Source organism: Nymphaea colorata, chromosome 7 (assembly GCF_008831285.2).
Source record: "Nymphaea colorata isolate Beijing-Zhang1983 chromosome 7, ASM883128v2, whole genome shotgun sequence".
NCBI lineage: Eukaryota > Viridiplantae > Streptophyta > Magnoliopsida > Nymphaeales > Nymphaeaceae > Nymphaea > Nymphaea colorata.
In genome coordinates this window covers 1647407-1671313 of record NC_045144.1, presented here as the reverse complement: position 1 = coordinate 1671313, position 23907 = coordinate 1647407, and the positions used below count along the sequence as shown (strand labels likewise).

Sequence of the window (23907 nt, the reverse complement as noted above, 5' to 3'; positions counted from 1 at the left end):
CGTGGAGGAATTATGGAAGCTTGACCTCATTGAGGAAGCTTTGTCCTGGTATTTTTTGTACATGCTGGTCTAGATTGTGAGAAAGTGCCATTTCTGAAACCACATAACCCTATGAACAAATTCCACGTACTCTAAGAGTAAGAATTATCTTATAGACGAGACAGTTTTGTTTGAACAGTTTTGTGCATGCGATGTTAATGATGCTAGAATAGCTTCATTCAATTTCAGCCATAATTGCTTACAGAGCTTGAATTGTAAGAACATTAATGGTATGTGTTACGTGAGACCAAGGGAGAGAGAGAGAGAGAGCCGATAAAATGGGAATATATAACAAAATTTGGGGACAAGAGGTCCCCTAATTATAAAAACAATCCGCAAAGAACAAAATTACGCAAGCAGGAGGAACAAATAAACAATACAATGCACAGAAAAATAAGAGAGAAGAAGAAAGACGAAACGGCACAGTCACCCAACCGCAGTCAGGCGGCGGCGCTTTATCCGAATGGCGAACTGGATATCCCCTTGCACAAGACGAGCCACAGAATCTGGTGAAGAGAAGGTGCCCCTGAAGACCCTGTTGTTGCGCTCCACCCAAATGCGCCACCAAGCTGAAATGAGCCACGGCCTCCAGACATGACCCCAAGAAGCAATCAGGTGGGGGGAAGGACAAAAGAGGAAGAAAAGACGAATGGATGGTGGGTTTGGAAGATTACTAACAAGGGAAGGCCAAGTAGAAGCAAGGACACTAAAGAAAAAAGGGCAAGAAGTAAAAAGGTGGACCCTAGACTCAGTCGCAACAAGACATAAGGGACACTAGTTAGCCAAACTGATGCCAAGGCGCTGTATGTGATCAAAAGTGTTGATATGGCCAGTCAGAAGAAGCCAGACAAAAGCAATGGCTCGAGGAGATGGGCCAGGAGACCAAAGAGACCGGGGGGGGAGTGACGCGACAGAGGGACCAAAGGAGGCCAGGTAGCAAGAAGAAAAAGTGAACTCACGGGTAGGTGAAAGGGGCCAGGATGGGGACGTGAACGATGAGAGGTCAGCAAGGCGGAGGAAAAGAGGAAGGACAGAAAGCATGTCGGACCAAAAGTGGGAAGGGGAGATGTGAGATATAGAACTATGCCAGACGCTAGGGGAAGGCAGGTCGAATTTTGAACTAATGAACTGGGTGATGGGAGAATGTTCAGTAGCTAACCGCCACCACCAAGAACACAGGGAAGACTCACAAGCCCGACTAAGGTTGGTAACCCCAGCACCCCCAAGAAGACGCGGAAAGGCAACCACATCCCAATGCGCAAGGCGATCTGAAGGTCGATCACCATCCCAAACAAACTTACGAATAAGCTTATCAAACCTACGCAAGACAGCCACAGGAGGCCGAAAGACAGACAAAGCATGGAGAGGAACCGACGCGAGGCAGTGCTTAGCCAAAGTAATCCGACCTGGAAGAGAAAGCAGCTTTCCCTGCCAACACTGAAGGCGATCCGTAAGCTTCTGCTCCACCCCATCCCAAAAAGAAGGAGCAGGAGGCGACAACGTAATCTGAAGCCCCAGATAGTCCATGGGCAGACTAGTAGCCTTACACCCAAAGTAAGCTTCCGCGAGAAGTACCGTGGCCGGATCCGCGTGAATGAAGGAGAGGTGACATTTGGCGGAATTGATAGAAAGACCTGAGATGAGCTCAAAGACCCGAAGGATGAGACAAGTTCTCACAACCTGCTGGCGAGAAGCACTGCCGAACAGAAGAAAATCATCAGCATACTGAAGGGTGGAGAAGGACGGTAAGTGGGGGAGCGAATGGGGTGTGAGGAAGCCAACGACCGTTGCGTGATGGAAAAGCGCAGAAAAGCTCTCAGCAACCAAGTTGAAAAGCAAGGGAGATAACGGGCAACCTTGACGGAGGTCACGCTCGAGACAGAAGAAATCACCACACTTCCCATTGAAGGAGACCGCAAGCTGGGCCCCAGTGACAAGCGACATGATCCACTGCCTAAACGAAGGCCCCAGAGAGAACTCTGATCGATACTCATTAATCTACCTCAATCTCATGTTAAATGAGAATTAGGGTGAAACCAACAAATTACAAAATAAGTGCACGACTAAAACAACTATTAATAAATGACTGTTCCTAAAACTATTAAATATTCAAAACACCACCTAACATAAATATTATTCAACACTCCCCCTCAAGCTAGAGCATAGATGTTAATCATGCTTAACTTGACACAACATCTAGAGTACTCTGCAATAAGCAAGACTTTAGTAAAGATATCAGTTGTTTGATCTTCTGAGGCTACATGTATGGTGGAGGTGATTCCCTCTTGAACCATATGAATGTTGTACGTATCGTACGATACGGGGTCGTATCGTACGATACAGGGTCGTATCGTTTGAAGAAAACGATACGATACACCCCCCGTATCGTAAAAAGGGGGTGTATCGGCCCTGTATCGCACGTATCGTACGATACAGGGCCCGTATCGTACGATACGGGGCGATACACCCCGTATCGTACGATATGGCCTAAAAACGCAAAAGGGGGCTGAGACCTACTTATTCGGCTTCTTTTTCAAATTTTTCTTCCGTTCATTTCTAACGCTTGGATAGTGCCGTGAGGGAGGGCGATCGTTCATTTTTACCGTGAAAAACTTGATTTTCATCGTCAAATCGAAGATTAAGTGGTCGATTTGTGTGTGGGTGCTTGATTTTCGTGGGAAGGAAAGGGGTTTTCTTCATTTCAGACATTTCTTCTTCGTAAGGTATGAAATCTCATGTTCTTACCATGTATTCTTAATTTTTTACCGTATAATCGTAGATTTGAAGACTTTGAGTGTTTTTCATTAAGTTTACCATAGGATTTCGTTTTTTTTTTTGAAGATATGGATCCTACATAGCAATGGTGCGAAAGGGTGAAGGAGAATAACCGTTTGAAACTCAAATGTGGCTTCTGTGGGAATACACTTTCAGGAGGGATTATTAGAATGAAACACCATTTGGCAGGGACCTCCAAAGATGCGTCTCCTTGTGTTGGAGGACCAAACAAACCTTTGCCTCCATTTGTGCGTCAACAATGTTTAGATATGCTTCATGCTTTACGTCAAAAGAGAATACAAAAAGAAATTGAAGATGCAGATGTAGGCTATAATGTGCCTTTGGGAGATGAAGAAGAAGAGGAAGAAGCTTATGAATGTGATGATGAAGACGATAGCAGTCTAAGAACAGATTTGGAGACCTCAAGAGGTAGAGATCGTAGAGGAAAAGGGATTATGTATGAAGGAGGTCGATCTGGCATAACGGGAAGGAAGAGGAGAGGCACAACAGATGTTAGGGCCAGGCGTGGTATGCGACCACCTAGTGGTAGAGTTCCTACTGGTAAGTCTAGTGTTGGCTCTCCCTTCATATACCAGCCCAGGTGGTCAGCCGCAGATTCGTGCTGCTATGACATCTAAAGATATGCTATATCATGCACAAAAGCAGGTAGGGAAATGGTTTTATGATGCATGTATTCCATTCAATGCAGCTAATTCTTTTCAATTCCAAGCCATGACAGATGCAATTGCTTCTATAGGCCCCGGATTCAAAATGCCATCATATCATCAGTTGAGGGGCAAAATTCTTCAGGATATAGTCAAAGAAGTGTCTGAGCATTGCGATGAGTTGAAATTATGTTGGAAGGAAACAGGTTGCTCCATTATGTCAGATGGTTGGACTGATACAAGGTCAAGAACACTTGTAAATTTTCTTGTTTATTGCCCTAAAGGTACAATGTTCTTGAAATCTCTTGACTTGTCTGATGTTCCTAAGACTGCTGAGATTTTATTCAATGTTTTTGATAATGTCGTACAAGAAGTTGGACCTGCAAACATTGTACAGTTTATTACAGATAATGCTGCAAATTATAGAGCTGTAGGAGATTTGTTATTTCAAAAGTATAGAACATTTTATTGGAGTCCATGTACCACTCATTGTGTTAATCTAATGCTTCAAGATCTTAATGAGATGCATGATATGAAATCAGCCATTGACCAATGTCAAGAGGTAACAAAATTTATCTATAATCATGCATATGTATTGAGTTTGATGAGAAAATTTACAAAAGGAGTTGAATTAATACGACCTGCACAAACTAGATTTGCCACAAATGTATTGACTGTGCAGAGTGTGGTGAAACAAAGAACTCCTTTGAGACAGATGTTTGCTAGTGAAGAATGGGCTGCATATCCACATGCTCATAAAAGAAATGCTTCTTTAGTTGTGGATATTATATTCAATAACCTATTTTGGGAATCATGTGTGAAGCTATTGAAGGTTTGTGTTCCATTAGTTAAGGTTCTCAGGTTGGCTGACAGCGAGGACAGACCTTCTATAGGGTACTTATATGAGGCTATGGACAAAGCAAAAGAGGCAATTCGAGACAACTTAAAGGAAAAGAAAAAGTTATATATGTCCATATGGAAGATTATAGATAAAAGGTGGACTGGACAGCTTCATCAACCTCTTCATGCAGTAGCTTATTATCTAAATCCTGCAATTAGATTTTCTCCTACATTTAAGGACAGAGAAGTCATGCATGGTTTGTTAGATTGTATTAATGTGTTAGTGGAAGATTCTACAGAACAAGATGCTGTGCACAATGAGTTGGATCTATATGATAGTTGTTTTCGGAACATGGGACTACCTGCCGCTGTTCGAGCCAAGACAACGATGCGTCCAGGTAAATACATAGAAATTTTTAATTTACTTTGCATTTGTTACATTTGATTCTTTTAAAACTTTCACATTGATTTGTTATATTTTTGTTTAGATTTGTGGTGGAATAGGTATGAGTTTGATTGTCCAAACTTAGCACGTTTTGCAGTCAAAGTCCTCAGCCAGACATGCAGTGCTAGTGGATGCGAAAGGAACTGGAGTGTGTTCCAACATATCCATAACAAAAAAAGGAATAGGCTCGAACATAAAAGGTTGAATGACCTTGTCTTTGTTCGATATAATATGAGGTTGAAACAAAGGTAATATAGGCATATAGCTTAATTAATGTTTACATTTTTTGTACAATATATTTATATGAAATTATATACTAACAAATTTTCTCTTATTTAATGTAGAGAATTAGAAAAATCATTAGCAAGGAAGCACACATCTCAGTTCGATCCTATCAACTTGGAAAATTTTGACGATCTAGAGCCATGGATTGAAGAAGAACCAGCTACAATATTTGATGATGAAGATCTTGAATGCTTCAACCTTGAAGTTGAAGCAACAGAAGGCTTTGTTGATGAAGGAGAGTCTGCTACTGCTGGTGCTGGTGCTGAATATGTTGGTGAAGATCTTCCAATTCTTGACGATGAAGAAGAAGAAGAAGATGAAGATGAAGATGATGAAGATTATGAATGATGAATCATGAATGAGAGTCAAGTCAAGAGTGCTTTCATTTTATATGCATCAAAAACTTAAGAGTTATGAATCTATGGTTGTTGAACACTTGATTGAATGTTTTATCATTTATGACTTTATCACTTTATGGCTTATGGCCTTATGCTTTGTTGAATGATATTGTATTATTGTTATGAATTTTGATGTTTATGAATGATGAACGCGTAAGTTTATAGCAATAATAAGTCTATCATTATCTCAAACATGTTTTCTATGAACAATTTATTATTTTTAATTTTTTCTGATTTTTTTATGAATTTTCCGAATTTTTTTAAATTTTTTCTGATTTATTAATAATTTTTGAAAAAAATTTACGATACGTTACGATACGTTACGATACGGCGTATCTTAAAGCCCGACCGATACGGCTTACGATACGCGTTTTACAACATGGAGTCCATATCACGAATGTAATGGCTATCTACTTCAATATGCTTTGTCCTCTCATGAAATATGGAATTATTGGCAATGTGAGTGGCAGCTCTGTTATCACAAAACATTTTCATAGGTAGAGAAGCAGAAATACCAAGACTCTCAAGTAAGGATCTAGACCAAGTCATTTTTGGCAGCTGTTTGAGCCATAGCACAATATTCTGATTCCGCACTAGATTTAGAAACAACATTTTGTTTCTTACTCATCCAAGAAATCAGATTTCCTCCCACAAATACACAAAACCTTGTGGTAGACTTCCTGTCATCAACTGGGCCTGCATAATCTGCATCCTACCAACACACAAAACCATGTGGTAGACTTCCTGTCATCAACTGGGCATGCATAATCTGCATCGCTATAAGCTTCAACATCAAGAGATGTACCTTTTTGAAGAAAAGGCCTTTACCAGGGTAGGACATTAAATTTTAAATAGAGAATCAACATAGTTCCATCCCAATATGACATTTTTGGTTTTTTCATAAATTGACTTAATTTTCCCATAGCGAAGCTAATATCTGGTCGAGTCACTGTCACTTAAAGAAGCTTACCAATCAACAATCTGTAGGCTTGTGAAGCTATCTCTTCCGAGTCATCATCATATAGATGTAGTCATGGGTTCATAGGAAGAGTTGTAGGTTTAGCTCCTAGCATCCTTGTGTCTTGTAAAAGATCAAGAACATACTTCCTTTGTGATAACACCACTCCTTCCTTAGTATGAACAACTTCAATGCCAATAAAATAACGTAGCTAGCCAAGATCTTTGGTAACAAAGTGTTTTTGTATGAATTTCTTTGTTAGAGCTACCTCCTGCTCACATTCATCTGTCAAAACAATATCATCAACATACACTACTAGCACAACTGTACCTCTAGATCCTTTTTTGATGAACAATGAATGGTCTAGCTGGGACCTTTTAAATCCACATTCTAATACAATGTCGGAGAATTTGTGAAACCAAGCACGAGGACTTTGTTTCAAGCCATATATAGTTTTTTTCAACCTGCATACCTTACCATACTCCCCTTGACGTATAAAGCCAGGAGGCTGCTGCATATAAACAGTCTAATCGAGATCCCTATATAAGAAAACATTTTTGACATCCAACTGATATAAGGGCCAATCATAATGCACTGTGACTAACACAATAAGACGTATGATCCCCATCTTGCCACAGGAGAGAAAGTCTCAAAGAAATCAACACCATATATTTGTGTATACCATTTTGCTATAAGGCGAACTTTGTAGCGCTCAACTGAGCCATTGGGTAGATACTTTATGGTAAAAACTCATTTGGAGCCAACGGCATCACAACCAGCAAGAGGATCAACCAAGTCCCATGTCCCTTGTTGCAGTAGAGTCTCCATATCATCCTGCATAGCTTGCTGCCACTTCAGGTCAAGTAATGCTTGTTGGTGACTAGAGAGAACATAGTGCACCGACAAGGTTGACACAAACTACTGCAAGCAACCACTAATATTATTAGTAGAAACAAAATAGGATATAGAATGAAGAGTACACTATTGTTTGCGTTTGCGAAGAGCTATGGCAAGGTCATCAACCCCATCAGAGCCATGAGTGCCATAATGCAGGTTTTCATGGGAGCTTGCCTCTTGAGGAGACACTGGTGGAGAGGCAATGGGAACCTCATGTCGACGGATATAAGTTTGTGGATGATCCATAAACAAACTGTTGGAAGGAGAAACAAACTCAAAGTGAGAGGGAACCGACTCCAATTAGATGAGAGGAATAGGAAGGGGAACGGAAGATGACACCTTTTTTGGAGGACAAGTGGAGATGTAGTATGGTTCAGACTCAAAGAAGACAACATCCGCACTGATAAATTCCTTATGAGTTAAGAAATCAAAACGTTTGTGGCCTTTTTGATAGAAAGGGTAGCCAATGCAAACACATTTGATGGACTGAGCAACAAGTTTGTCCTTGTGTAGGCCAAGAACATGAACAAAATAGGTACAACCAAACATCTTTGGAGGAAGCTCAAATAAAGGTCGATTTGGAAACATTCGTTGGATGGGGATTTCATTTTGAATGGTTGAGGATGGTAAATGATTGATCAGCAGTATGGCATCTCCCTAGAAACCTGCAGGAAGGTGAGTGTGCAATATAAAGGTACGAGCCATGTCTTGAAGTTGGCAATGTTTTCTCTCAGCGACCCTATTTTGTTGAGACGTGTGGGGACATGTAAACTGTTGTCGAGTATCATGATTGTTGTAAAATTGCATTAAATTGGAGGCTCTGAATTCTAAGGCATTATCAGTGCGAATGCATTTGATAGCAGAAGAAAATTGAGTCTTTATTTTTAGAATGGAATTTTTGAGAATACATATGACATCAGACCTCTTTTTCAACAAAAACACCCAATTGACTTTAGAATAATCATCAACAATAGGTAGACTCTCCTTGTTCATGGCCTCCACCAATCATCTTCTCACTTTGTAAGTTTTGAAATACACAAGAATTAGAGTCAAACATGACTTTACATTGCAAACAAGAGGTTAGTTGCTGCACTGACAACAGGTTTGTAGGAAACTCTGGAGATCACCACTTCCCAGAATGGGAGAGAATCTGCCATCGTCTAATTTAACAAACTGTGGCTGATCAAACTTGGTCAAGGAAGAGAACAAATATGATCAACTACAAAAATGCTTCAATGCACCTGAATCAATCATCCAAACTGTACTTGAGTCATGTGAAATTGTGGAGGAGAACCAACTATTCCAGATGAGGTAGAGACTGATGAGGAAGATGAAGCAACTCTTTGAGATAATATATGCTGGTACTTTGCCTTATTCATGCTACGAGATAAAGACTCAAATGTAGTTAGATTCTCTCCAACGGCTGCTGCCTGAGCCATTCATGTAGGGATTGATGATGAAGTACCTCTGCCTGTGAGAGTCCTAAACCCTCTTCCCTGTGAGCCTCCAGATGATCTACCATAGATATCCCAGTACCTTTTCACAACATGACCCATTTTTCCACAATGGGTACATTGAAATCGGCCACGTCCTCCTATCCCCCAACTTGTACCTCTTCCTCTATAGACAGTGGAAGAACTTGACCCACACCCATTGGATGCCGCCAATGCCGATGTGGGTGTGTCACTGACAGACGGAGGTAGAGTAATAGCCAGATGACTTGGCCTGTTATATTCCTTTGCCAAACCAGGGATATCACTCCCAGTGAGCATTTGTGCCTTTGCCACTGAATATTATGGAGAAAGACCTACCACAAACTTGGAAACTATACTTTGCTGATAATGAGTCTTATAGCACGACTTACATAGGGGCTGAAGGGATTTTAGTCGCTCAAAAGTGGCCTTGACAGCTGCAAAATATTGGGGCAAACTCATATCACCCTATTGTAGTTTGTATAGTTCTTCCTCTACTTGGAATACTTTACTCATATTCTTATCATGTGAATAAGTCTCACATAAAGAATCCCACATCTTCTTAGCAGTGGTGTAATATGCAATGGTAGGAGAAATAGAAGATTCAACACTATTCATTATCCAAAACATAAGCATGTTGTTATCCTCTTCCCAAGTAGCATACTTTCCAGTCTTGATTGCTGGTTCATCTTCCTCAAATAAATATTTTTTTCGATGTCTAGTGACTGACATCATGGATGACCTTGACCAGATTTCATAGTTAAGACCATTCAACTTAACTATAGAACCATAAGAAAATGGATTGCCTCCTATTTTAAACTCATGGAAAAAATTAGGTTTGGGATTTTCAGCCATTGTAAATTTATCCCCAAGAATTCAGCCAAAAGAGAATATATATAGTAGAATAATGCTGATCCGAAATGAACCATCGACTATCACCACACAACAGAAGTAAACAATATTGCATTGACTGTCAACACATAACAAATTATAGATAATGGATGGAAAAACTCGTCATGACAGATTAAACTTCTGCTGAATCACAATACTTAATCTGATAAATTTATTGAAATAATGAACAAATCCAGTTAGATCTTTGTAGAAAGAACTCTCACAAACACACTATACCTTCACATCCGACTGCTGTCTGCCTGCTGACTGCCACACCACGACTAATCCACAAAAAAATTCTGACTCGTGAATATTCTAATCCATGACCACTTGTGCTGTCATCTACAAACTCGCGAATCTTCTAATTCCCGACCACTTGTGCTGTCACCTCCAACGAAGACTGGGTTTGAATGCATCTGACAATGCTGCATCAGCTGATAATTGTTTCCTACATCCACGAACCATCAAATGAAAGGAAAAATTATAGTAGCCTGCCTTGACTGCAACAACATGGTAGCGTCACACCCAACTCTGAAGATGATCTTCACATCATCAACAATCTTTAGGCTCTGCAACGACCAGATCTAGGGCATCTAATCACTACCATGACATGGTCAGTAGTGATTAGATCCCTGATCTACCACACATCACAGTCCCTTAGGGCAAACTGCTACACACGAGCAGATCTGAGCAAGAGAACAGAGATGAAGAGGATGAGCAGATCTGAGCAAGAGAACAGAGATGAAGAGGAGAAGATAAAGAGGAGAAGGGAGAAGGTGAAAGACGAGAGATGAAAGGAGATGTAGCAGGCGTTAGACAGAACCAGGAAGGACCTGCTCTGATACCATGTTACGTGAGACCAAGGAAGAAGATACAGGGTTGAGAAAGAGAGAGAGGGAAAACTTTGATCGATACTCATTAATCTGCCTTAGTCTCATGTTAAATGAGAATTAGGGTGAAACCAGCAAATTACAAAATAAGTCCAAGACTAAAACAACTATTAATAAAAGATTGTTCCTAAAATTATTAAATATTCAAAAGACCACCTAACATAAATATTATTCAACAGTACGAAACAAGATTAAGGCATTTAATCTGCTTTAGTGGTTCTTAATGATAAGATGTTGGGTCTGATCACATTTATCTAGGTAGGGTCATGATTGTAATTTTTGTAACGGTTTCATTATAGACTCTAGATTATTGTGTTTACTTCATTCTAGACTTTAGATTATAAGTGATTGCTTCATTCTAGATTCTTGAAGATTGTGTAGACGGATCATTATATAAATGGGCTGTGTGAGAATGTGAACACTTACCTCCCTTCCTCATTTCTCTTTTCTTGTTCCCTCTCTTAGCATTTCCTTTGCTGAAACTGATTGTATGTTATAGTTCGGTACCCAAAATCTATCATGGTCTCAGAGTTAGGTTTGGCTGGTTTTACCAAAGAGAATGCATGAATATACTTGAAACTTCCTGGTTGGTTTTTTCTTATACCCATTCTAACATTATGCTCATAACTCTTCATCTACCTTGACAACATGCTTATATTTCTGTTAGTACTTAGTATATACCTACGTTAATAGATATGTAACTTCTCATGGATATTTCTCTTAATCCAGTATCTCATCCAACTTCTTACCATACCTTATTTCTGAAAATATGAACTACTCCAACTACCTTACGTGGAAAAGACAGATCACTCCTGTCATAAGGAGTTAAGATCTGTACGGGCATCTTGATGGTTCCAATCACACCACAATTCATTCAACAAGACATTAAGAATAAGAGGGGACTGAGAGACAATTTCCACTCAGGAAATTCGTAATCCGGAATTTATAACATGGATGAAACGAGATCAAAGTCTTGTTGCATATATCACATTAACGCGCTCTCAAGAAGTGTTATTTTCTCTTTCTGATGACTGTACAACATGATAGTTATGGGTCAAACTTGTCAAAACCTATTCTCAGATTTCAGAGACATGTATTTTATATTTTAAGAAGGGGGCTCAAAATCTCAGTAAAGGGTCAGAATCTCAGTAAAGGGTCAATGTCGATTATGGAATATTTGGGACATGTAAAAGGGATAGCTGATTAGTTGGAAGTTGCTGGATATCTTGTTTTCGACTGTTGAAGTATTTATTGACGGGTCCTGGAACCGGGTTTGGACCTGGACCCGGTCTAGGTTGTAGCCCTAATTGGGCTTTACTTGTGTCTTTGTAACACTCATTTTCTTGTGTGAATGAAGAATCTAAGAGAGAGTGTTGGTTGCTAGTGGGCACCAGTCCTCCTCACCCATGGTTTTTTTCCTGTTGTTAAGGGGCTTTCCACATTACATCAGTGTTCGTTCTCTGTTTTTACTCGTTTTTACTGTTTCTACATGGTATCAGAGCTAAATTTCTGGAAAAAGTTTTAGTCTGCCGTGAAGTTTCGGCCGATGCTCTCCATCGCTCGACGTTGTTCATCGCCCGACACTGTTCCTTCACCGCTCGACCCTGTTCATCGCCCGACACTGTTCCTTCACCGCTCGACGCTCCTTCATCGCCCGACACTGTTCCTTCACCGCTCGACGTTCCTTCATCGCCCGACGTTGTGCCTTTCATCACCCGACGCCAGACGCTGTGCATTCATCGCCCGACATTGTGCCTTCATCACCCAACGCCAGCGTCGCCAAGATTCTATCGTCGCCTGAGGTACATTGCTTTGCCTTCTCTATGGCTGGGGATTCTTTCTACCGTCGCTTTCTCCCTGTCGCTGTTCCTCATGCGGGGCAGTGCTCCTTTGATCTTGCTGTGGAGTTCCGGCGTCTGTGGAGTCCCTGCATCATCTGCTGTTGTTTGTTGTCGTTGACTGATCATCCTGCAGCATTGCCGCTCAGCGAAGCCAAGCTCCACCTAGTGCCCTGACTAGCTCCGTTGTTCTGCTATCCCGTGGAGTCTGTGGAGCTTCGTCGTTGTCCACTGCTTCCTAGTGTTCTTTGACCTTGCTCCTAGTCGACCACTGCCAGTTTTTTGCCGTTGTTCCCTATTGTTGCCAGTCTCCTGCAGTGCCTACTCCTTAGCACTGCTTAGTGTCGCCGTCCTGCATCGCCTGATCCTCCTAGCGCCGCCCGTGCTTCCTGCGTCGGGTCGCCCTCCACCGTCGTGTTCGCTGCCTTTCTGCACAGCTGTTCTTGTCCCCTTATTTTTCTCTTTGCAGTGTTGATTCATGATCATGGCAGAATCTTCTTCCTCTACTGTTAATACTGATCAGGCTGAAATTGGGGCCTATAGAACTGAGAATGTTCCAGTTCAAGTTACTACCATTCGCCTCACCAAGGAAAATTACCTTCAATGAGAATGTTCCACTATGGGGATTGCTGGTCGGGGCTGAATTGCTTATGTAAATGGGAGGGGGGCCTATAGAACTGAGAATGTTCCAGTTCAAGTTACTACCATTCGCCTCACCAAGGAAAATTACCTTCAATGGTCTACTGCCACTATGGGGATTGCTGGTCGGGGCCGAATTGCTTATGTAAATGGGAGGAAGATTGAACCGGTAGAGACTAGTGTTGCTTGGGACATTTGGTTCCTTGAGGACAACCAAGTAAAATCTTGGATTGTCAATTCTATATCCTCTGATATTCAGCCCTTATCCTTCGTAAGAGGACTGCAAGAGATATGTGGGTTATCTTAGAACAAATGTATGGCCAGAAGAAGAAAACTGTTCGAATCTATCAACCAATGAAAGATGTCTATGCGCTACGGCAAGGGGATCTCTCTGTGGCAGATTTTTACGCGGCTTTGAAATCCAAATGGGAGGAACTTGACTACTACTTTGATGATACTTGGAATTGCCCTCAAGACCAGGTACGTCATGTACCCAAAGAATGAGAGAATAGGGTTTTCTTATTCTTAGCTGGTCTTAATGATGAATTTGAAGGTATAAGGAGTAAAATTCTTAATTCAGGAAGGTATAAGGAGTAAAATTCTTAATTCAGAAGAATTGTGTAGTATTGAAGATGTTTACTCCCGTGTTGAAGCTGAAGAGTAAAGGCGTCTAGTTATAAGTGGAAGGAAAGGGGATCATACCTCATATATGAAAGGTCTGCTTTGGTTAGCCGTGCTCCTATGGGAGCTGCCCGACCTCCTCGGAAATGTACGCACTGCAAGAAAACAGGTCATACCATGGAGTTTTGTTGGGACATGCATCTTGAAAAGAATATTAGAGGGAGGTCCTCTAGTGGGAAGAAGTTTGTTTCTGATACTACTAACTCTAGTGGAGGGAAAGCTTCTTTCTTTGTTGAACAGATTCGTGAGCTCCGTGCTTATCTAAGTCGGATTAATGTTGGTCAGGACGAAGCGTCAGATGATGTGAAGATTAACCATGTTCTTGCCATCTCTGGAGAAAAAGGTAATTCTTGTATGGGAGAATGGATTGTTGACAGTGATGCCACCCACCACATGATGGACAATCCTAAGCTCTTCCATGAGTATAAGCTCTCATCAGGAAAGGAACGTGTTTCCTTTGCTGATGGTTCCTCTACCTCTGTGGCAGGAAAAGGGAGTCTTTCTTTGTTAAGCAAATTCTGTGCATGGTGCTTTACGTGTTCCTCATCTTCCCTTGAATCTTTTGTCTGTCAGCAAAATTACAAAAAAGTTGAATTGTGAACTCATATTTTCTGCAAATCGTTGTGTTTTGCAGGACTTGGTGACAAGGAAGAGGATTGGGATTGGTTTGGAGTTTGAAGGCTTATATCGTTTTACTCATTCGTGTGGCCACCGCTCTTATGACAGCTGTCAGCAGAACAGAGGAGAATAGAAAGGATTGTCTTCAGTTGTTTTTGTATTGGCATGAACGCCTTGGACATCTTCCTTTTGGAATATTGAAATAGTTATTTCCTGATTTGTGTTCCAGTTTGAACTTGTCTGTGATATCTTGTGATGTAAGTCAATTTGCTAAACATGTTAGAGCTTCGTACCCTATTTCCACCAGTCGTGCCAATGAAGTTTTCTCTTTGATTCACTCTGATGTGTGGGGGCCTTCGGGAATTCATACTCGTCAAAGTTTTCAATACTTTATAACCTTTATTGATGATTTCTCCAGGAGCACCTTTGTATACTTGGTCAAAGACCGTAGTGAAGTGTTGAAGTATTTATTAACGGGTCCTGGAAACGGGTCTGGACCTGGACCCGGTCCAGGTTGTAGCCCTAATTGGGCTTTACTTATGTCTTTGTAACACTCATTTTCTTGTGTGAATGAAAAATCTAAGAGAGAGTGTCTGGTCGCTAGTGGGAACTAGTCCTCCTCACCCGTGGTTTTTTCCCTTGTGTTAAAGGGTTTTCCACGCTACATCAGTGTTCGTTCTCTGTTTTTACTCGTTTTTACTGTTTCTACACCGACAAAGAAGTCCAACAGAGTCTTAGCGGTCTTGGATCAGATTTTTATGCCTTCACTACTGCTCCTGAAGTTTTGCCTATCTTGCCTTCCTTCAATGAATTCAGAGCAAGCTGCTTCAACATGAAATGAACATGAAACAACTGATAGGAGGAACAAACCAAGGTAATGCTCACAATGTTTTAGTTATTGAAGGTGCTGCAGGTCATGGAAAAGGAAATGGGGTTCATCAAGGAGGCATGAATCGTGGGTACATTGGACAAAATAGTTGAAGTATTCTGCCAACACCTAGTGTTACAGAAAGATTCCAGACCAATACAACAAAGAAAGTGCCAACGTGTTTCCAATGTAACATGAAGGGTCACATCAAAGAAAATTGCTGGTTCAACCCACGAAACAGAGACAATAAACCTGAAATTGAACAGAATCTCAAACTCCTACCAGCCGATGTGCAACAAATATTAATGACTGCTCTCTCCATGATGACGATGCAACATAATGATCAAGGTGAATGGTATTTGGATTCAGGTGCCGCTACTCATGTAATTGGAAATGCTGGTAAGTTACATGCTTTCTCCTTATGCTGGTCAAAGTAATATAGTTATAGGTGACAAAAGTTCTCATCCTATCACACATATTGGAAATGTATAAATTTCTCTTCCAACATCACCATTTCCACTATTTTTGTCAAATGTTGCCTTTGCTCCAAATGCCAAAAAGAATATTATTTTCATTTCTAAACTTATAGATGATACAAACTCATTTGTGGAATTTACTTCTTCCTTTGTGTATGTCAAGGATATGCTAACGAAGAAAACATTCACTAAAGGGGAACAACAAGGAAATATGCATGTCTTCAAGGAAAGTCCTTATTTCTTACAGTTCTCTCCAAGTCCTGCTCAATTGACATACTTTCCTTCCAACACATCACAAATTCCAAGCTCTAGCTGTCCCCAATCAGATGTTAGTAAGCCAAATTTTATGACATGGTCGTATGAGAGATTGTTGTCATGACTTTTTGGAAAAACTTGCATCAGATAATCTCATTCCAAAATCCAATGTACCTTTTGATTCCTATGACAAAAAAATGTTTTAGTCGTGAACCATGTAAGTGTCATATACTTCATTTTCATAATATAAATAAAAGAGCTTGTGAACCTTTTGAGATTGTTTATTTTGATGTATGAGGGCCAACTCCCATTGATTCCTTGTCTGTCTCTTGCTATTATGTTTGTTTATAGATTCTTATTCTTGATATACTTGGATTCACTTCATGAAACAAAAAATCAGAAGTGTTTAGTGTCTTTCGAGAATTTCATGCCATGGTCCAAACGCAATTTTCGTCTAAGGTTGTGCATTTCTAGTGCGATGGTGGGGGAGAATATTCTTCACATGACTTGATTAACCTTTTACGAGAAAATGGGATGACTCGACAGATTTCATGCACATACACCCCACAACAAAATGGCATAGCTGAACGGAAACATTATCACATCATAAAAAGTGGTATGACTATATGAGTATGATGCATGATAGATGATAGTAATACTTATATTACTTTGGACTGAGGCTTTTCACACTGCTGTACACATAATAAATCTTCTGCCCATGACAGTTTTGGATTCAAAATCTCCTTACTTCACTCTTTTTGGTCGAAATCCAAATTACAATGATTTAAGGGTTTCCAGATGTGTGTGCTATGTTTACATTGACTCATCACTAAGAAATAAATTTCAAACTAAAGCAGTCTAGTGTCAATTTGCTGGTTATGTATATGAATACAAAGGTTTCATATGTTATGACCATGCAACCAGACACATCAAAGTATCAAGAAATGTTATGTTTGACGAACACAACTTTAACATTTCTATTGAGAATTCTCGACTCCTGGAATCATATGATCCTTGGGTAAGCGCTGAATTATTTGTAGGAGGCAGTCTAGAATCTCATCCACATGATGAGATAGGATCTCCCTTTATCACACAAACAGAAGGAAAACTCATTCTGTCACACCCCAACCTTTTTGACCCTCAAACACAAATTTTTTTTTTTTCTTAAAGCTTTGAAGTGTGACCATACCACAATTCAAAGACAATTGGAGCTGTCATTCAAAACAATGGGGCGAACTTTCATTTATATAACAACTTAGTTTCATACAAAATCATATCTATGTGCATGACAAAAATGCCCCAAACCATATAATTGATGTCTAACAAAAACAAGACATCAATACAATCAAAATAAGACGCGCCGACACTACAAAAGACAAATCCCAAAACCTCCCCAGTAGGACGTGAGTGAAGCCATCTGCTCAACCTGCTGCCCCTGGTCCACCAAAACCTGAAAAAGTAAATAACTGAAGGCTTAGTCTTCGCAGTATGGCAACAAGCCAGGAAAAATACCAAACCCTCTTATGTAGGGCTCAAATATGAGAATAAACATTAAAACCATCTGTCATCATGTCGTGTCAAGGCACGACAGGTAGAGGCCACTCAATGGCCACAATAACACAATTTCAATCACATGCAAGGCATGCTTAAACATTTCATTTGCACTCATAAGCACAACACTTACATGCACATCAATCTCATACATTCAATCATATACATTACATTTTCATTAACTTTAGTGAATTAACAGTTCCTGTGGGTGCAAAACACAGACACGTGCACACCATGGGCGACCTACAACCGAGAGACAACCCCCGTGGTGGCCCATAACAGTATGGATCCATTCACCCACTGCAGCGGTAGAGCACTCATCCATGGATGTGTGAATTCCAAGGAGAGATACTCAGCCTTCCCTAGGACACTCAGGTTGGGAAGGCGGGAGCCCAACGCTCCAAGCACAACACACAACCGAACCCTGGGGCCTTGCACCGCCTGCGCTCCGAACATGCGAGACCAGTGGCAAAAGCGGGACGTCTCCCAAACACATAGCCACATCCCACTGGTCTCTCATCTCTTATTCATTCATTCTTATCATTATAATTACACATTCACAAGATGACTGGCTAGCTTATGAGGTTGCTACACTTCACGAGTGCACCCACACCTCCAATTGCCTTCCACGAGGTCTACACATAACATTAACAGTCATTGCTAGCCGTCATACAATACGGGTACAACTACCCTCCAATTCATTCATTTGCATCATTGCTCGCAACAATGTGTATGCAACAAAACAAAACATTCGCATCACTAACACATCAATCACATCTTTGAAAAACTTAGCCAAACCACAAAGAGTAGTCTCGATCTGTGATTGGCTCGTAGCTGTCCTATGCAGTTATCATTCTAGGATGCTCTCTAATGCACAATTGGGGTCGAGGAGACACTCGACTCGATACCCCACCTCATCTGTCCTAAACAGTTGTCAATTCTAGCATGCACATGCAAATACGTAACATTTTCAAAACAAACTCCTAATAGCCTTTCAAAACAAATCATATCATATATCAAATCATGTGCAAGCATACATACATTCATTCACACAACAATCAATCAATTCACATCACAATCCTAGGATCCCACGTTCCTAAGAACACACATTCACACATTTGCCTGGAATGCCGCCATACCTGTGGCGCGCTCACAAACTCTTCAAAATTCCTCGAGCTTCGAATCCGATAGCTCAAGGTCGACGGGACGGGCCCGGTGTACCTGCAGACATAAACAAAAGATCAGATTTCTACTAGTTAGTTAAGCAACCCAAACAAATATAAAACAAATTCATTAAGGCACATGTCATCGCCTCAAGAGGGTGTCCACGGTAGTGTCGACCTACAAGCCCTCCAATAGGCTTCCACCAACTTCTAGACGTTGCCACCAAACATCAAGACTCAAAGCATCGATCAATCCATCACAACACATTCTTAAATGCTTTCTTTAATCTAGACGTCAACCCCACAGTCACATCCAACTAACGTATACTTTTCCCCCAAATAACTCCAAGATACACCCGTTCACAAAGGCATGTGCCACGAGCACACTAAGACGGTTCTAAATCTTTCCCCACAGCATCACAACCTCTACCATGCTTCCCTATTGCTTCGAAAATTAACTCATCATGCTTAAAAGATCCTTATAGACATGAATCATCGCTTCTCCAACATTAATCCTACACTTTCCCCAAAAAGCAAAGTCGCTAACATGCATCCCAAATCATCAATTCTAGCATGCTTACACAATAATTATACATGCCCTAATAGATAATATTCAATAATCTAGGCTCGATTAGGCCTTGCTCACCCCAATTTTAGTCTAAACTGCTGTAATCCTCCCGACAGCCACCTCAAGCGTTCGAAAGGCCCCCAAACGGCTAGAATCCCTCAATGCTGCCACCACCAACGCATTCACCTCACTCCTATGAGGGGAAAGGTGCATTCTCAAGCTGCACAATGACCAAAAAGCCATAACGAGTCAAAAATCGACCAAAGGGAGTTCAAAAAGGGGTCTGTCATTATAAGAGGCCCTCGGTGGTGGTGTGGGAAACTGAAAACGAATGAGGAAAAAGGCGCTGGCAGAGAGGGAGGGTTCGGACTGAAATGGGAAAGAAGGGCAGTGAGGGTGAGAGTGAGTGAGAGAAAAGAGAGAGCAGGTGGGAGAGTGAGGGTGAGTGAGGGGACATGAGAGCTGTCATGAGGAAGCTTGGAGTAGAGAGGGAGATGACAGAGAAGAGCGAGGGACAGAAGGGGAGTCGACAGAAAGCAACGAGAGAGGGAGGAGGAGAAAGAGAAGAAGGAAAAGAGGCGAAGAAGAGGCAGAGAGAGGTTGGGAGGGCTTACCAGAGCAGCACCGCCGCCGCCCTTCCTCCGTTAGCCCGCGCGTCGCCTCTGTCACCCGCGACCGCCTGCTTCTTTTTCGCGTGGAACTCCCTAACAACGAGAGAGGCAACGAAGGGGGGGAGCGAGAGGAGGACGAGGGAGAACAGCCCTCGTCGGGCTCTTACGCGGGTAAATTGCGGGTCTGGGTCCCGATCCGACCCGACCTGTCCAAAAACAAAACGAGCGTTACACATTCCATCTATGAAAGAAGGAGAAAACAATGATTCATGTCGATTTTCAGGATAGGTTTACACTCGTCAGAAAAGAGGGATAGATGGCAATCTGATCTCTTCTTTTGATAAAGTCTATGATGATCAGCCTGTTGGAAGATTTGAGCGAGTGCGACACCCCATTCTTTGATGGGTAAGTTATGATAGTTTTTCCTTAGTTTTTCAGCTCTTTATACCTCAAGTTATAAAGCAAGATGAACCTACTTCTTTTGAGGAAGCATCCAAGCCGTCACATTGGATCAGGGCAATGAATGAAGAAATAGATGCACCCCATGAATGTGAGACATGGAAAATTGTTCCTAGACCCAAAGAAAAGAATATAGTAGGACCGAAATGGATTTATAAAGTCAAATATAAACCTGATGGCAATGTTAAAAGATACAAGGCAAGATTGGTGGCACGAGGCTTCACACAGCAATATGGACAAGATTATGATGAGACATTCAGCCCTGTGATCAAAATGGGAACGATCCGCGTGATTATATCATTGCTAGTTGAATATGGATGGATACTACATCAAATGGACAGAAAGAATGCTTTTCTTTACAAAGGGAGGAAGTATATATGGAATGACCTCCAGGATATATGAAAGGTGACTCTCATGCGTGGGTTTGTAGACTAAGAAAATATATTTATGGACTCAAATAGACTTCACACAAATGGTTTGACAGTTGCTCATGTAAGATTCAAGAATGTGGTTTTTAGAGATGTTCTCTAGATCATTTCTTTTCATTTATCGAAATGAAAACATATTTTCTTTACTTCTTATATATGTTGATGATATTGTTATCATAGGAAATTCTAAAAAACACATATGAGACACTAAAGCTTTGATTATGCAAAACTTCAAAATTAAAGAGATTGATGATTTACGATTATTTCTTAGAGTGGAGATTGATAGGCACAATGATCGCCTCGCATTGACACAACAAAAATACACGTTGGATCTACTGAAAAAACAGATGTCTAATTGTAAGCATGTTGGAACTCCTAGTGTTTTAAATCAATGACTAAGTGCTCAGGACGAGGAGTTATATGAAGATCTTACACAATATGAAAGCATTGTTGGGGCATTCCAATATCTTACATTCACCAAACCAAATATTATTATATGTTTTGAATCAAGTATCTCAATTTATGCATGCACCTACAGACATTCACATGGATGCTGTCAAAAGAATATTAAGATATCTAAAAAGGACAGCAGGAGATGACTTAGTTTATAGTAAGAGTGGAAATATAACTGTTGGACATCAACTTATGACATTCATAGATGCAGATTGGACTGGAGATCTTGATCAAAGAAAGTCTATTTTCTGGCTTTTTGTATTTTCGTTGGACGTAACCTTGTGTCTTGGAGCTGTTGAAAGCAAAAGGCAGTGGCAGGATCCAACACTGAAGCTAAATACAAATGTTTGGTTGCAGGTATTGTTGAAGTTATATGGGTTAGACATTTTCTAGAGGACATTGGAGAAAAGATTAAAATATCAATGTTAATGTGCGATAATCAAAGTGGTATAAACATTGCTTTTAATCTCATACAACATGATTGAACAAATCATATTGAGATTGATCATTGATTATCCTTTTATTAGACAAAAGGTGGAAGACAAGGAGATTCAACCTATTTATGTTCGTACAGATGAACAAGTCGTCGACTTATTTACCAAGGGACTAACGAAGCAATGATTCTAGTCTCTAAAAGGCAAGTCATACATGGTGCAAAACCATATATAACTTGAGGGAGGATGATAAGATGTTGGGTCTAATTTGATCCAGATCCACCACGTCTAACTATGTCTGATCACATTTATCTAGGCAGGGTCATGATTGTAACTTTTGTAATTGTTTCATTGTAGACTGTAGAGTATTGTGTTTAGTTCACTCTACACTCTAGATTATTGTGGTTGCTTCATTCTAGATTCTTGTAAATTGTGTAGAAGGATCATTATATAAATGGGTTTGCGTGAGAATGTGTGCACTCACCTCCCTTCCTCGTTTCTCTTTTCTTGTTCTCTCTCTTAACATTTCCCTTGCTGAAACTGATCATGGGTTGGGTTATAGTTCGATACCCAAAATCTATCAATTAAGTTCTCTTAATTTTGTTAGTTAAAGAGGAAAAATTGTGTCCTGCATTCCTATCTTTTTGTTTTCTGGGAATTTTCAATCCTTCACGTGTTAGTGCTGTAAATGGAGGTAATAGTTGAGATTGAAGGGAGAGTAGAAAGACGACCAGTATGCATGATTTCTATTCTACGTTGAGTTTGTGCTTCTTTCCTTTGGTCTATGTTTCCTCCTTTCCATTGAGAAAATTTTTGAGTATTACATTTGATTATGATCATTGAGTTGTCATTGACAGCTGTTCGTTCATACTTATCACTAATTGATGACTGACTTTTCATCAATTCTTGGACTTTCTCATGTTTAGCTTGTAAGAAATTTGGTTCTTTTTGTTGGATTCAGTTCTTTGTTAGATTCACTATGTTCATAAGTAGCTCTTTTTTTCTCATTTAGGAATGGCTTGTCTCACTTTGTATTATGAATTTGTTTATGCTAATGCAGCCAATAACATTTGCAGATTTTTTTATTGCCGACATTTTAACCTCCATGTCAAAGGTATGGTGACCTTTTTTCTGTTCCTTTTGTCTGGTTACCTCAAGTTAGCTTTAGGAGTAGCAATATTTCTACTTGCAGTCACGAGTTGACAAGGGGAATGCACATGTTTAATTTATTCATAAACTCATTATGGTTGCCCGTAGTGAGATTTGTATTGGTTGCTAAAACATAATGAGTGACGAAAAGATAAGATACCCTGTGAAAGGTTGAGTAGTCTGTGAGAAATATTATAGTGTGAGCATAATTTGTTCATTCATCAGTATTATTTGAACAGGAAAACTTTGGTCACTCCTAGTATTCATGAACAGCTTGGCTTGCTTATTATTACTGTAGAAAATTTTGTTATCACTATAGCAGATTGAGTCCTAATGTGTTCGTATCTTCTTCGGGTATTTTCTTTTTTCATATTATACGATTGATCATGTTTTAAGAATTAACATAATTGAGTACCTTATTTTACATCTATTGGTCCCTACTTGATTTTGCAGGTATTGTCAGACCTAGAGCGTTCAGTATGTAGGATGGTCCATCGTCAGGTTTGTCTATAAAGTCACTTTATTTGACAAAGTCTTAGATTGATATGAACTAGTTTAGCATGACCAAGGATGAGTGAACTGTTTTATCTTCTTTGTTGTAAGCTACATTCTAATTGAACTGTGAAGACAATCATGCAATTCTTTTCTATCATTAAAGTATGAAGCCTTGAAACAAAGGATAAAGTAGAGGCTTCAAGAATCAACTCACCAAGTGACTGCATGTAAACAATCTAGATTATTGCTTAAGATCAAAGGAATATAATCACACAGAATAATAAAAAGGACATCTGTTATATCAACTAATGTAACAAGGTTGAGGAAGAAGGAAGAGGAATGAGTACTCACCTTGGCACTGGGCTGTCAGACGGTGTGGCAGATCATCCTTTGGTGCAGGTTTTCCTAGCAGTAGGACTCATGGATAGGTCAAGTAATTTGAGCTCAACTCCACTTGAGCACGTCGAGCTTGAGTAATTTATTGCACCAAGTTTGAGTTATATGAACTGAAGAAATATAAATAAAAAAATACATATATATATATATATATATATATATATATATATATATATATGTTATATATGTTGTTTTAAAATTTTAAGGGAAACCGTTCATTTTTTCTCTCACATGCAAACATGAATGATTCATCTTAGGCTGCATTTTCTC

The 23907-nt window shown here is 40.2% G+C and overlaps 2 protein-coding genes across 13 annotated transcripts in view; both read left to right on the top strand.

Moving 5' to 3' along the window:
- The window catches only part of LOC116258037 (uncharacterized), an 80538-nt gene that overhangs the window by 26995 nt on the left and 29636 nt on the right, over nucleotides 1–23907 (top strand). For 10 of the 11 annotated variants that reach the window (XM_031635096.2, XM_031635100.2, XM_031635106.2 and 7 more), the window contains 2 exons: nucleotides 22658–22711; nucleotides 23200–23247. In XM_031635096.2, coding sequence (XP_031490956.1) covers nucleotides 22658–22711; nucleotides 23200–23247 — 102 coding nt within the window. The remainder of the gene's footprint in view (nucleotides 1–22657; nucleotides 22712–23199; nucleotides 23248–23907) is intronic. The other variant, XM_031635104.2, reaches the window with a different exon arrangement.
- Nucleotides 2541–5457, top strand: LOC126410254 (uncharacterized). Of its 2 annotated transcripts, none has more exons than XM_050078849.1 (3): nucleotides 2541–4717; nucleotides 4862–5012; nucleotides 5109–5457. In XM_050078849.1, exons 1-3 carry the CDS (start codon nucleotides 3325–3327, stop codon nucleotides 5395–5397), a joined length of 1833 nt encoding a protein of 610 aa, XP_049934806.1. In that variant the 5' UTR covers nucleotides 2541–3324; the 3' UTR covers nucleotides 5398–5457. The 2 variants fall into 2 exon arrangements, with proteins under 2 accessions (XP_049934806.1, XP_049934805.1); XM_050078848.1 differs by having other exon boundaries at nucleotides 2550–4717; nucleotides 4808–5012; nucleotides 5109–5454.

Coding starts and splice junctions, on each gene's coding strand:
- LOC126410254 (XM_050078848.1), top strand. CDS start 3,325: ATGTTAGGGCCAGGCGTGGTATGCGACCACCTAGTGGTAGAGTTCCTA. Junction 4,718..4,807: donor CAAGACAACGATGCGTCCAG/GTAAATACATAG, acceptor ATTTTTGTTTAG/ATTTGTGGTGGAATAGGTAT. Junction 5,013..5,108: donor AATATGAGGTTGAAACAAAG/GTAATATAGGCA, acceptor TATTTAATGTAG/AGAATTAGAAAAATCATTAG.